The 13,415-nt window shown below is 49.1% G+C and overlaps 1 protein-coding gene across 1 annotated transcript in view; it reads right to left on the bottom strand.

Moving 5' to 3' along the window:
• Nucleotides 1-13,415, bottom strand: part of VWA3A (von Willebrand factor A domain containing 3A) — a 56,516-nt gene that overhangs the window by 1,668 nt on the left and 41,433 nt on the right. Inside the window, exons 23-31 of the mRNA XM_063101123.1 lie at nucleotides 11,757-11,847; nucleotides 10,984-11,094; nucleotides 10,372-10,469; nucleotides 7,523-7,660; nucleotides 6,465-6,573; nucleotides 3,429-3,573; nucleotides 2,486-2,630; nucleotides 1,894-2,045; nucleotides 876-999 (exon numbers count right to left, since the gene is read on the bottom strand). Coding sequence (XP_062957193.1) covers nucleotides 876-999; nucleotides 1,894-2,045; nucleotides 2,486-2,630; nucleotides 3,429-3,573; nucleotides 6,465-6,573; nucleotides 7,523-7,660; nucleotides 10,372-10,469; nucleotides 10,984-11,094; nucleotides 11,757-11,847 — 1,113 coding nt within the window. The remainder of the gene's footprint in view (nucleotides 1-875; nucleotides 1,000-1,893; nucleotides 2,046-2,485; nucleotides 2,631-3,428; nucleotides 3,574-6,464; nucleotides 6,574-7,522; nucleotides 7,661-10,371; nucleotides 10,470-10,983; nucleotides 11,095-11,756; nucleotides 11,848-13,415) is intronic.

The following is a 13,415-nucleotide window of genomic DNA, read 5'->3' on the forward strand; positions in this document are numbered from 1 at the left end:
GTTACACAGAGCAATTTATTCCCTAGTGCATAAGTCCCTCCCCCAGTTCCTCATTGGCTGAGTATTATGGGATGCACAATCTTCCCGAAGGTCACCTAAGTTTTATTACTTCCTTATAAGGCATTTGTGTTCCCTTCACTCTAGCAGAAAGGGGTGGGCTCAGGACAAGCCCCCCAAAAAGGCCCACCAGAAGTCCTGAGGAGGAAGAAGAACCAGGAAGTAAAAAGAACAAGGTGACAGCCACCATATTGAGAAGTCACCCGAGGGAAAGTGTACATTTAGGGATTATCACACCACAAGTTAGTCAAGCAACCCTTGTTAAGCTATTCTTGAAAATAAATCACTTAGGTTATTTTTGCAGAGAGGATCAGTGTAATCTATGACTTTATTAGGTTTATTACATAGCTTGACTTTACTAGAGCTATTGCTTAACAGATAATTTGAATACCTATACTGTGTTTCAGTGAATTGAACACAGGAAGACAGAAAAATGCAGGAATTAAATCATAGAGGTTAAGAACTTGGGTGTCTTGGGCTCCCTAAATCCCACTAAGCCTGTTCATCTGTTAAATGGGTATAATAAAGGTCAGGAGGATTAAAAGAGGTCATCTATATAAAGTAACATCCTTGCACATAGTAAGTGCTGAATGGATGTAAGCTGGTCTGAGTGTTATTACATATATCCCCAAAACCTACTTTCCCAACCTGGAGTAGAGTCAGCCTAAAAGGAGAGCACAGAAACACAACCCTTTTTAGTCAATACTTTGTCTCACAAAAGAAGCAGGGATCCCTTTAGTTAGAAGGAAAACCCCATGCCCGTGATATTTCATTGAGCTGTTTCAGCAGACCTCACACCCAGCGGCTCCACAACCTACCCCTTCATCAACGAAGCCTTTGGTCAGCAGGCCGTGGATTGTGCAGAGCGTGTCCTCATCTACAGGGCAGTGATAGCGCCCCCCGGTGAAGGAAGCCAGCTTCCTCAGGAACTCAGCAGCTGCTCTGCAGGTAGGAACAGAGGGCTGGCGGGGGGGCCAACTGACCGGGCAAGTCCCCGTGAGCCCCCAGGTCAGCAATGGGCCCTGGCTTGTGCTGTTGGGGCCATTGTTAGCATCATCAGGTACACTTTCCCTGCCCGTCTGTGGGCGGCCACTGCTACTGCTGCTGCTTGAGAGGAGAGTCACTGTGTTGGTGTCGCCACTTAGCCTGGACTCCCTCAAAGGCCATGCCAGCACAGTCTGGCCCCCATCCCTTTATTGGACATCTATCTAGTGGCTACCCTGAGTTAGGACTGTAGGGGACACAAGTATGACCTTTAGGGAGCTCATGGCTTAGATAGAGATAAAATATGCACCTAAGTAATCAGTTTGGTTAATAATGAAGTTTTTTTCTGAAGGATCTGAGTTTCTTGTCTAACACATGTTCCTCCATAGTAATCATTTATAAAAATAACCTCTCCCCCTAAAATTTTTCTTTTTTTGTGTGTGTGTCTGGCCAGTACAAGGATCGAACCCTGGATTTTGGTGTTATCAGCACCATGCTCTAACCAACTGAGCTAATCAGCCAGCCCCTTCCCCTAAATATTCATAAATATGTTCTCAAGAAAGATCAGGAGGGAGAATACAATGTGACTGGGTGAATTGGTGCAAACTGTTTCCAAGGTGAACAAAGTCTGAAGAGATGGGTGAGTTCGGGGTGGAGAGAGGGGCTTCCACTGATACCCACCCAGGGCTCCCTGAGAAGACAATACATCTCCTGATTTCTGACTTACAGGACTAGAGCCTGGATAGACCAGTGTCTAAGTGAGTCCCTGGCTTAGGTGAGAAGCTCAGACCTCCCCCGCAGATGTGTGGTCCTGGGAAAGGAATGAAACCCAGCCCACTCCTTCTCGCCCACCTGTCTGAGTGGTTCAAGGAAACAGTATGGATTTTCATGTCTCTTTTCTCCTTGAGTCTTCTGACTTCATTTAGAACAAGCCTGCAGCTTGTGTCTGGCTTCCCGTCGGTCAGGAGGTACAATCCTTCCAGATCCTGAAAACTGAAAGCTTTCTGAAAGAGCACAGGAAGGTTGTCAAGCTCAGGGGAGGGGCTCACCCAGAAGGACAGAACCCAACTGCCTGAAAGGGTCCCTGCTGTCCCCAAGGAACATGCGTCTGATTGGATGCCACCAACTTGTCCTTTAAGACTGGGAGACTCTGCTTCCAGACTAAGACAGACCAAGGAAGTTGCTGAGGTTTAGGAGGAAAAGCTTGGCTGACTTGCTAGCTGGTTAGCCCCAAGCAAGTCACTTAACCTCTCTGAGCCTCTGTGTCTTCATCTATACAGTGACAATGAAAACCCCTTTGTCACTGGGTTGTTGGGAAGATGAGATGAAGTAACACTGTGTGTGTTCTAAAGTGCTCTCTGTCAATCCTAAAGCATCGTGCAATATCAGCACGGGGACGGTGGTGTTTGCTTTGCTTGGGATTGGGCTCAGTGGTGGAACTTGCCAGTAATGCTTGCAAGACTGAGGTGCTCCCTTGAGCTTGCAGGTGGGTTACCCATCGCATAGCCTCGTGACACGCTGCATCTGTGGTCTCCACCAGAGTGTCCTGCCATGGCTGTAGACCATCTGCAAAGCTGAGCAGGTTAAAACTGGGGAAGGGGAAGGAAAGGTGGGGAGCAGAGAGGAGGAGATAGAGAATGGTTAGAACAGTCCAGTTTATATAGAATTCTGGTGAAGTCACCTCCGTGAGGACTGGTCACACCTGCTAGTGAAGACCCCTAAAGGGAGCCCTGGGGCCCCTTGGGGAGAGGACTGTGGGCCACCTGAGAATGAGAGGGTACACAGGGAAGATTCTGGATGCAGACAGAAATCGATTTAAGTCCCAGCTCAGCCACTGGCTGGTTATGTGATCTTGGGCAACCTCTCTAAGTCCTAGCTTCCTTTTCTGAAAAAGGGGGTAAGAACAGCAACACCTCAGAGGGTTGTTGTGAGGATGGATGAAATCTTGCCTGTGAAGTACATGTATACAGAAAGTGCTCAATGCATGTTTACTCTCATTAATATGACAGCAAGTATGAGTCCCAGCCTAGGACAGAGAGTCTTGCTGTCCCACTAGGGTCAGCCCTTCTGGGTAGACAGTGCAATCCATCCACCCCCCACCCTTGAGAATCACAATCCATTGAAAGCCACGATTCCAGCCCACACGGTGGGTCCTTTGCTCCATGTGCAACTGTCCTGGGCCTGAAATGGGCTTCTGAAAAACACTTTGCTTTTTCAGCAGAGCAGAACACAGCACTCTTTCCTGCTCAAATAAGCTCTTCAGAAGAGCGTTTCAGAAACCTGCAGGCCCATTGGACCTGTGAGAAGGGAGAGTGCTTGCCAGGGAAGCCCTGGGAGTTGCCCCTTTGATCTTCCTGACCCCCACCCTCACACACACCCTCCCCTACCTGTCACAGTGCTTGCGTAGCTGTTCCCAAATCAGCAGAACCAGCCCCATCTTCACCTGCTGCAGGTAGGGGCCCACAGACCCCGATGTGTCCAGCAGGATGCACACTTTTCGCTCCAAAATGGCACCAAAGAGTTGGCGGCTCCCTACTCGGAGATGGGTTGGGGCAGAGGCGGGAAAGGTGTGAGGGGCTCTCCTTGTGGGTGGTTTTCCTCACTGTCTCTATCAAACACAAAGTGTCACAACACCTGTTGCCTGCCTGATAATTGATCAGATGTCACCCCAGGGAGATGGCCTTTGTGATGGTGTTGGAGGGGTCAATTGTCCATGGGCAGAGCTGGTCAGAGGTTAGGGCTTTGGGAGATCAAGGTTTCAGCTCTGGCTTTGCTTTTGATGACATGCACAAGAGGTTATAATCTCTCTGGGCTTGTTTCCTCATTCCTAAAATTAAGTGATTGGACTAAATAGTGTTACAGTACTTTTGGGGGCTGGAAAAAATGTTAGAGAGCACGCAGTCAGTCAACCACTCAATGGGCATTAACTGAGCATCCACTATGTGCCTGGCACTGTGTAAGTACAAAGGTGCACAGGAGAGGGTCTCTGCCCTCGTAGAGCTTACAGTCAGATGAGGAAGACGGGTGTTAGACAAAGAACCACAATGCTGAGAGTTACGGCAAAGGAGTCTTACAGGAGCAATCCTGGGGAGAATGGAAATTAGATGGATATAGGGAGGGGGCAGAGAAGCCAAGGCAGGATGAGCAGCGCTCAGCAAGGTGGGTGTGGAGATGGTGGCCAATAGAGAGGACAGCCCGTGAAAGGCCTAAGGAGGGAGAGGAGGACATGCCATGCTTGGGGAACAAAGATAGAGGCTGGGTGGGGACAACAGCAAGGCTGGACTGGAGAGACCGTGGGGGGAGGGATAAGAGGGGTTTGGGGTTCAGTCCGAGGGGAACCTAGAGGGCAGTCAACTTGCCCATGATCCCACAGACTCCAGTGGCAGATCCTGACCCACACTCAAGTCAGGCAACCTCCAACCCTAGTCCTTCTGGCTCCACGAGGCAGAACGGACATAGCACAGGGGAGAGCCGAGCAAGCAGAAGATAGTGTGCCCAGCGCTTGGAAACACACCTCTGGGACCTCACTGGGGGCAGCAGAAAAACCAACAAACTGCTGCAAAACTGACCAGCCTCTGTCCAGGACAAGGTGGGCCCAGCTGGCTGGACCCACTGCCCAGGAGCCTCCCAGGACTCATCTAGGGTGTTCCCCGGCAATGCTCATGTCAAGAGGAGAACAAGAGGACATCCAGCCAGCCAGCCAGAGGAGGGAGCCCCAACCACAAATGGCCTGCTGAGCCACCCGAGGAACAGACAGCGGAAGCATACTGCCGGCCACCAAGCCTTGCCGTCTACCAAGCCTTGCCGTCTTCACCTCCCGAATCTCTTGAACTCCACTTTGTCCATCTTTTATAACGTTTCACCTAGTCACCCTGATTCCCTGATTCCATGCCGTCCCCTTGACAAGTTATTTTCCACGCAGAAACCTGAGGGATTGTTGCAAATACTAACGTGATCATTTTCCCCTTATTTAAAACCTTTTAGTGGCTTCCCATCACACTTTTCTTTTTTGGTGGCTGGCCAGTACAGGATCTGAACCCGTGACCCTGGTGTTATCAGTACTACGCTCTAACCAGCTGAGCTAACCGGCCAGCCCCCGGCTGCTTCCTTCCGGCCCTTGTCCTCAGCCCTCTCCCTCCTGCTCGGGGCTTCAACCCGTGCCTGCCTTCCTCTCTTTGCTCAGTAACCTCTGTTTGTTCTCTGGGTCTCAGCTCAAACAGCACCTCCCCAGAGAAGCCTTCTTGGACCTCGCTGTCTACGCTGACTGCCCCCCTTAGAGGCTCTCCTGCACCACGCCCCTCTTCCCCAACACCGGTTAAGCTGCCGTGCTAAAGCTGCCGTGCTAGGCTTGCTGCGGCTCTTTGGTTAACATCTGTCTCCTTCTGGTCCTTGTGTTGCATGGCTCAGGGACCCTGTTGGGTCTTGCCTTCCACCCTCTCCCCAGCCCCTAGCAGGAGAGCAACACTGATTGTTGAATAATGAATGAATGAATGAATGAACAAAGCACCCCTGGGTGAATTTTGCAGTATTAGATAGTGTTTGAGTGTGTGCTTGTGTGTAAGGTGGGGACTCACAAAAGAAGTGGCTCAGTCTCTGGCCTTCAAGCTGGTCCCAGTGGTAAACATGCACTGAGAACCGAGAGAGGCTCACCCCTGTGCCCCTCCTCAGCCTCTGACCTGACACCTACACCTGGAGCCTGGAGCCCCTCCAGAGGCTTTGGAAAGCAGCAGTCATTGCCGTATCTCACTGCCCATGGACTGTTTATACCAGGTTCTACTGCAGAGGATTGGACCTAATGAATTTGCACAGGACCCTGAGTGGCCCACACAAGGCCACCAGTAGGATCTCTATATACAACACCCTTCTTCCTTCCTCCTGGTGTCCCAGGAACTCTCCAGACTCCTTAAAGCTGTCTGCCTTGCCTCTTGGACCTGATGCATCAGACTGTCTCAATCCCCAGCCCACCCTCCTCTGGGATGGAGCCTTCATGTCCTCAGCTAGCCCTGTTCATTCGCCTCTCCAGGAGTGGCCTGGGTGCTATTTGTGAAGAACGGAGGGCTTCTTCTTTATCAGGACCCCCTCCCATCTCCACCTCCGTGGACTGGTTCAATGGGGCCCAGTCAAGGTTAAGGTAAGCCTCTTCAGGGTGAGCCACATGGAAAGGCAAGGTGTGGATGTCGGCCTTGCGGAGCAGGCCTTGACAGGCAGGAGTCCTCTCTGGGGCTCTCTGGCCTGAGCCCCACCTCCCTGTCATCTAGCACCTGGCCTGATGTCATGTGTACCTGGATGACCCCCCTGGCTGAAACCTCTGTCCTGACAGTTTCTGAGCTCCTGGCCTTGGAAGGACTGACCCTGGGATGGCTAGGGTTAGCTTTCTAAGTCCCCTTGTGCCCCCCGCTCTCCAGGATGGTGGGCAGGCTCACCGGACAGCAGCCATTGCAGCCTCTGGATGTAGCGCCGGATCACCCTCTCCAGGCTGCTGATGTACACGTCCATTTCCCTCAGCGTCCACCGCACGTGTCTTGTCACGCCCTGGATTAAGGCAGGTGATGGCAAATTCCCCTCGCCCCCCAGAAGCTTTTTCTTCATATCCCCATCACACCCTAAAACAGTTTATTCCATGTGGTTAACAATTCCCAAAACATCTGTTAAGCATACATTTCTGTTTGTTTGTTTAAAAGCTTTTTTTTCTTTTGTTAAACTACTAGATTTATGGTTCTACAAAGAAGTGGAGGAATAGGATGATGGTTTTGTGGCAAATGCAGTCATTGTAATAATAAAAAACATAATACCTCTGAATTTTAAAATTGAAAACACTTAATGCTAGGGTAGGAGGTCCATAAATTTCAAACTGAATGATGACCTTGGATGGAGAGGAGAGCATGATCACAAATTCTTCTGGTGGATAATTTTGAATTTTGCGGCTATTTTAATTTCCTCTAATCTTTTGTTTTGTTTTGGTTTTAGAGGCTGGCTGGTACGGGCATCCGAACCTTGACCTTGGTGTTATAACACTGCGCTCTAACCACCCCCTAACGTTGATGACATAGTATGAAAGGGCAAGAAGGGAAATCATTAAATTTTCACTTTGTTCTACTGTCAAAGCAATGAAAAAACATTACCCAAAAACTAAAAAATAGAGGTAAAAACCCCTTACTGCAATCATAACCCCCATTTGCTGCCATCTGCCACCAGCAGTACTGGGAGTGCGGAGTTCTTATTGGGGAACACGTCAGTTATGGCCTTGTGTTCTCAGCAGATGTTTCCAATTCTCACTCCAATGAGCCCAGCTACCCTGGAGTGTGATCTCAGCCCCTGGGGGTGACTTTTCTTCCAGCAGCATTCTGCATCTCCTGCTGTCTGAGGGCAGCCCCACTTTGGGCGGGGAATAGAGGCCCTGGTGCCCAGCGCTGCTCTCTGCCATGTGCCGGTGAGATGAGGCAGGAGTTGCAGGAGAAAAACAACAAAAAGTGCAACTCACATTGACCTCTATGCTGGGGAAGATGCTGCAGTGTTTGGCTGGTGTTGACCTCTGTGCCAACTTTTGATGCACACAGTTGGGACCGATGCATCGGGAGATCTCCATCTTCAGTTTCCTTAGCCCATAATTTGCTATCCACTGTAGAATGAAGGAAACAACGATGGGCTTGGGTAATTCAGGCTTAATTGAAAGGTTGTCTGACTCATCCATTAAAAGCTCATGTTTGAAATCTGTCTCAAGAGAAAGGAATAACGGGTATCTAGATTGGAAAAGAAAAAGTCAAACTGTCCCTGTTAGCAGATGATATGATTCTATATAGACAAAAACCTAAAGACTCTACAAAAAAACTCTTAGAGCTGATAAAAGATTTCAGTAAAGTCTCAGGATACAAAACCAACAGCAAAAATCAGTAGCATTTTTATACTCCAGCAATGAACTAGTGGAAAAAGAAATCAAGAAACCTAGCCCATTTACAATAGTCACCAAAAAAATGAAATCCCTAGGAATAAATTTAACCAAGGATGGGAAAGATCTCTACTACAAGAAAAACAAATCACTGCTGAAAGAAATAAAAGAGGACACAAAAAAGATGGAAAGACATTCCATGCTTCTGGATTGGAAGAATTAACATTGTGAAAATGTCTATACTACCCAAAGCAATCTACAGGTTCTATGCAATCACCATCAAAATACCAATGACATACTTCCCAGAAATAGAAAAACCTAACATTCACACAGAACAACAAGAGACCCTGAATAGCCAAAGCAATCCTGAGCAAAAAAGAAAAAATAAAGCCAGAGGCATAACACTACCTTCGAATTATACTACAAAGCTATACTTTTCACCATATACCAAAATCAACTCAAAGTGGATTAAAGACTTAAATATACGTCATGAAACTATACAACTCCTAAAAGAAAACATAGGGGAAACACTTCAGGAAGTAGAACTGGGCAAAGACTTTATGAATAACACCCCAAAAGCACAGGCAACAAAAGAAAAAAAAAAAAAAAGGATTATATCAAACTAAAAAGCTTCTGCACAGAAAAGGAAACAACTAACAGAGCAAAAAGACAACCTACAGAATGGGAGAAAATATTTGCAAACTATGCATCTGACAAGGGATTAATATCCAGAACATACAAGGAACTCAAATAACTTAACAGTAAAAAAAGATTACCCAATTAAAAAATGGGCAAAGGAGCTGAATAGGCATTTCTCAAAAGAAGATATACAAATAGCCAACAGACACACGAAAAAATGCTCAGCATCACTAAGAATCAGGAAAATGCAAATCAAAACCACACAGAGATATCATCTCACCCTAGTTAGACTGGCCATTAGCAAAAAGACAGAATAACAAATGCTGGTGAGGATGTGGAAAAAGGGGAACCCTCTTACACTGTTGGTGGGACTGTAAACTGGTGCAGCCATTATGGAAAACAGTATGGAGGTTTCTCAAACAACTACAGATAGAACTACCATATGATACAGCAATTCCACGGCTGGGTATATACCCAAAGGAATGGAAATCATCATGTTGAAGGGATACCTGCACTCCCATGTTTATCTCAGTTCTATTCACAATAGCTAGGAATTGGAATCAGCCTAAATGTCCATTGTTGGATGACTGGACGGAAAATGTGGTATATACACACAATGGAATACTACTCAGCCATAAAAAAGAATGGAATTCTGCCATTCGCAGCAACATGGATGAGTTTGGAGAAAATTATGTTAAATGAAATAAGCCAGGCACAGAAAGAGAAATACTGCATGTCCTCACTCATAAGTGGGAGCCAAAAAAATAAACAAGTAAATAGAAAAAGAAAGAAAGATACAACAATCGGTCATTGAACTTTCAAAAGTAGAGAACAGAACTGAGGCCACCAGAGGTGGGAAAGGGGTAGGGGGACAGGGGGCTAGTGAGAAATTGGTAAAGAGTGCCCCCAAATGATTACATTGTATAATGCTGAAGATACTAATTGTCCTGATTGGAGCATCACATACTGCACACAGGTATTGATAGTCAACTCTGTACCCCACAGATATGTACAATCAACTATGTTTCAATAAAAATTTAATTAATTTTTAAAAAGAAATCTGTCTCATGCTTGGAATGTGGGGCTCCTAGGTCCTCACTGAGCATTTGATGCATGCAGGTTCCTTCCCTGGCTCTTGTGAGAGATGCACAAGGAATGTGGGGAGGAAGTGGAGAAAATGTGTTGAGCATCTGCTGCTACTCCCTAGTCCAGTGGACATTGCTACTTTCGACCCTCCTCCACAAAATTTGGGTAGAAAGCCTTGATTGGTCTAAAGTCCAAACTCTGACCCAATTAGGATAATCTCACTCTTCCAGTCCCAATGAGAGAGACAAGAACGACCAGGTGCAAAGCCATCAGAGCACGGCACCTGGGACTGGCCCATCAGAACCACACTGACTGCAGTTGAACGGTTGCGGGAAGAAAGGTGTTCATCTTCTGGATGAGAACAGGAAGCGGGGTTTCTGTTGCTTGCAACTGAAAGGGTCTGACACCACTAAACACTCTGCACAAAATACACTTTAATTAACCCTTACATCAGTCTTATTAGATGGGTATGATTGTCTTCATTTTACAAGCAAAGACATTGACATTGAGTGTAGTTAAGTGACTTGCCCAAGGTCACCCTGCTAGGAAGGGGCTGACCCAGATTTTGAACTTAGGTGTACTTAAGCCTTATTCCACCTGCCACAGTCATTCTTAGCGGGTTTGTCCTCATTTCCAAGTACTCCCACCCTCCTAGACGTGACGGCTGGCAGAAAGAATTACTGCGTATGGGGTGTGTGCTGGTGCAGATCACTTAGTACCTCCTCGCTGGAGCAAACTGTGTCCTTTCTGGGCAACTCAACAGAAGAGCTGATTCTTCTTATACCCCCTCTTTGAGGGTACCTCCTGTACACGGAGCCTGGGAGGAACAGCACAGGTCACTTTGTGCCCCTCTCTTTACTCCTCTCCCCACACTGCTCCCTCTTTTATACCAATTTCACATCAATCAAGTCAGTCGTAAAATTCCTTAGGTGCAATTTGCTGAGAGGTGGACAGGGAGGTTGTTGGGTGGGTCGGGCGAAGGCTGCCCGGGACCTCCCACGCAGCAGTGAATTGCTACTGAGCCTACCATTAGACAGCAATCAATCAGGCTGGCCTAGGAAATCATGTCCACCCCCTTCCAATCAGACTGGGAGCTAAAGAAACTGCCTCTAGTGGACCTCAGGAGATCTTATCTTCAGTGCTGACTTTCTCATTCCTTGGCCAGTGTCAAGACGTTGCACTCTTGTTTCCCTGGACTGGGAGGACTGAGCTGTTTGAGGACAGGCCTGCTGCAGAAGCACCCTGCTCATGGCCTGGGATAGCTGGGTGGGGGTGTCTCCTTCCCATAGGGCGAGGGGGCTGTCCAGACACTTGTGTAGCATCCAACTCACCCACGTTGTTCCCTGTCTCTGTATAGAACAGCGAGAGAGATGTCTTTCCTTCCCTCAACTTGGTCTTCCTCCTCCGTTCTCTTGTCCCCTCCTTCACTGGCTGGACTGCAGCTGGAGGACATTGGCTTGTTGGCTGGAGCAGCCTTGTGGGTGCCCGTCATAAAGCTGCCCAGCTGGGCTTAGAGACACCTCCTCTTAGCTATACGCCAGCCCTGGACATGGGCTTCCGAGATGGCTTTGAGGCAGCCCTTGCCCCACCCATGTCCTCTGGCCTCGCCTGGATCATTAACAGCTGCTGCTTACCAGGCATGGCACTGAGTGCTTTGTACACCCCGTCCCACTGCATCCTTGCAGACCCCAGTTTACAGATGCAGCAAGTGGGACACAGAGCTGGGAAGAGGTAGAGCAACGATCCCATCCTGGTCTGCTGACCCCGGAACTCTGCTCTGAGCCACTCTGCCATGTCTTTGACATGAGGAATAAGATACAAGGTCTTGGGTTCTATGAGCCTTCATAAAAATAGTGATGGCCTATCATGACCAGCTGGCACAATATTTGCAGCTCCTCTGAGCCTGAAGTCCCTCACCAGTCAAATGGGGAGTGGACAGAGTACCTACTGCACAGGATGGTTGGCACAAGCTTTGAATGGGACAGTCTTAGATCATCCTGTCTGCACATGATCAAGATGCATGAGCATTGATCATTTGAGTCCATGCCTCTTCCATGCCCAGGCTGTCCCTCCACCCCCCGGTGTGACCACGGCTGTGCCTTACCTGGTGAGACACCTGCTCTGCCACCGAGTGGACACCATTTCACAGTTTTCAAGCAAGGGCTCTTCTCTCTGTCAGGGTCATCTTTAATGTTCTAGAAAATAGGCCATCTTTCCCATCAGAGATCTGTTCTTCGTGTCAGTCAGTACCCAGTCACCCCAAGCTCAACCTGTCAATCAGGAACTTTTGTGGGGAGAGGCCAAAGGGAGTGGACTCCTCAGACACATCTGGCCCATCTCCTGCAGCAGACTGAGAGGGGCCTCTGGGTTCTGGGGTGGAAAATGTGTGTGCGTGTGTGTGTGGTATGAGAAGGAGGAGAAGGCGTGCTAGGACAGCGGTGGGAGTTTGCCAGAACATTCTTTTTTTTTAATTAAAAAAAAAATTTTTTTTTAGTTTAAAAAGATAACCGGTAAGGGGATCTTAACCCTTGACTTGGTGTTGTCAGCACCACGCTCACCCAGTGAGCCAACCGGCCATCACTATATAGGGATCCGAACCCATGGCCTTGGTGTTATCAGCACCGCACTCGCCCAAGTAAGCCATGGGCCGGCCCCTTGCCAGAACATTCTTCACCAGTGATCTGCCCCTCCTCCTACTGGAGTGAGATTTCTGGGCCTCCAGTGTGACAAGCAACCATTCAGGTGACTTCTGTGCCTGTTCTGTACCTCAGTTTTAAGGGAGGAGTTCCTTCATTACTAGACACAACTGGAAGGTGGCGACAGTTAAACCAAGCCACCTGGGGCCACATCCCTCCTGAGGAGACCACTGGGTGAGCCTCAGTGGAAAAGGCCTGGATGCTGCCTCTCTCGGGAGCCTGCAGCCTGGTGTCAGGAGGGCCCATTAGAGGCCATGGCGTGACCTACACCTCCTCACGCTGAATCAGCTCAGGAACCACTGAAGGCCCAAGAGGCAGACCTTGAGATTCTGGGTTTCGGCCCAGAATTTGGGAAGGCAGAAGACGGTGATGGCCTGGACTGGCTCCGGAACCTGGTGCAGTTCATTGGAGAAGACAGTGCCCATATGCACGGAATCCCCTGGAAGGGCAGCCCGTCGACTGGGAATAACCTACAGAGGGTCTGGGTGGTTTGTCCTCCTGGAAATGTGCTATGGTCACAAGGGGCTGTCCATCAGTGTGACACTGAGGAGCTCACAGGTGTCACTGCCCTTCTGCCACAAGCCCTGTTGCACCTGGGCTCTTCCCTCTAGAGGCCCCTCCTGACTGCTGAGGTGTCGGAGATGGGGAGTGTTTTGTGCAGGACACATTTGACAGGCTGTGAATGGGGAGAAGGCCTGGCAGGCACAGGTTAACCATCGAGCTCCTATTAGGCCCCTGCTAAGCCTTGGGCAGCAGCAGCAGGAGCCTGAGTTAGACACCTGAGTTCCCCTGCCCCCGAGGGACCCTCCAGGATCAGCCATCAGACGTGAGGTGGGTGCCAATACCATGGCGTGCTTCGTACCAGGCCAGGGAGCAAAGCCGGACCAGGCAGGAAAAGCCAAAGGCAGGGTGGGGGAGGCCAGAAGTGCCCCCAGAGCTGAGAAGCAGCTCCCCTAAGGGGAGTCTCTCTCCCTGGAGGCCCGGGTGGGATGCACCCCCGGGACATTCACCACGGAAGCCCCTGACCCCACCCCTGCTGGCCTGGGGATCTGAGGCCCTGTCCCCAG

Source organism: Cynocephalus volans, chromosome 6 (assembly GCF_027409185.1).
Source record: "Cynocephalus volans isolate mCynVol1 chromosome 6, mCynVol1.pri, whole genome shotgun sequence".
Classification (NCBI taxonomy): domain Eukaryota; kingdom Metazoa; phylum Chordata; class Mammalia; order Dermoptera; family Cynocephalidae; genus Cynocephalus; species Cynocephalus volans.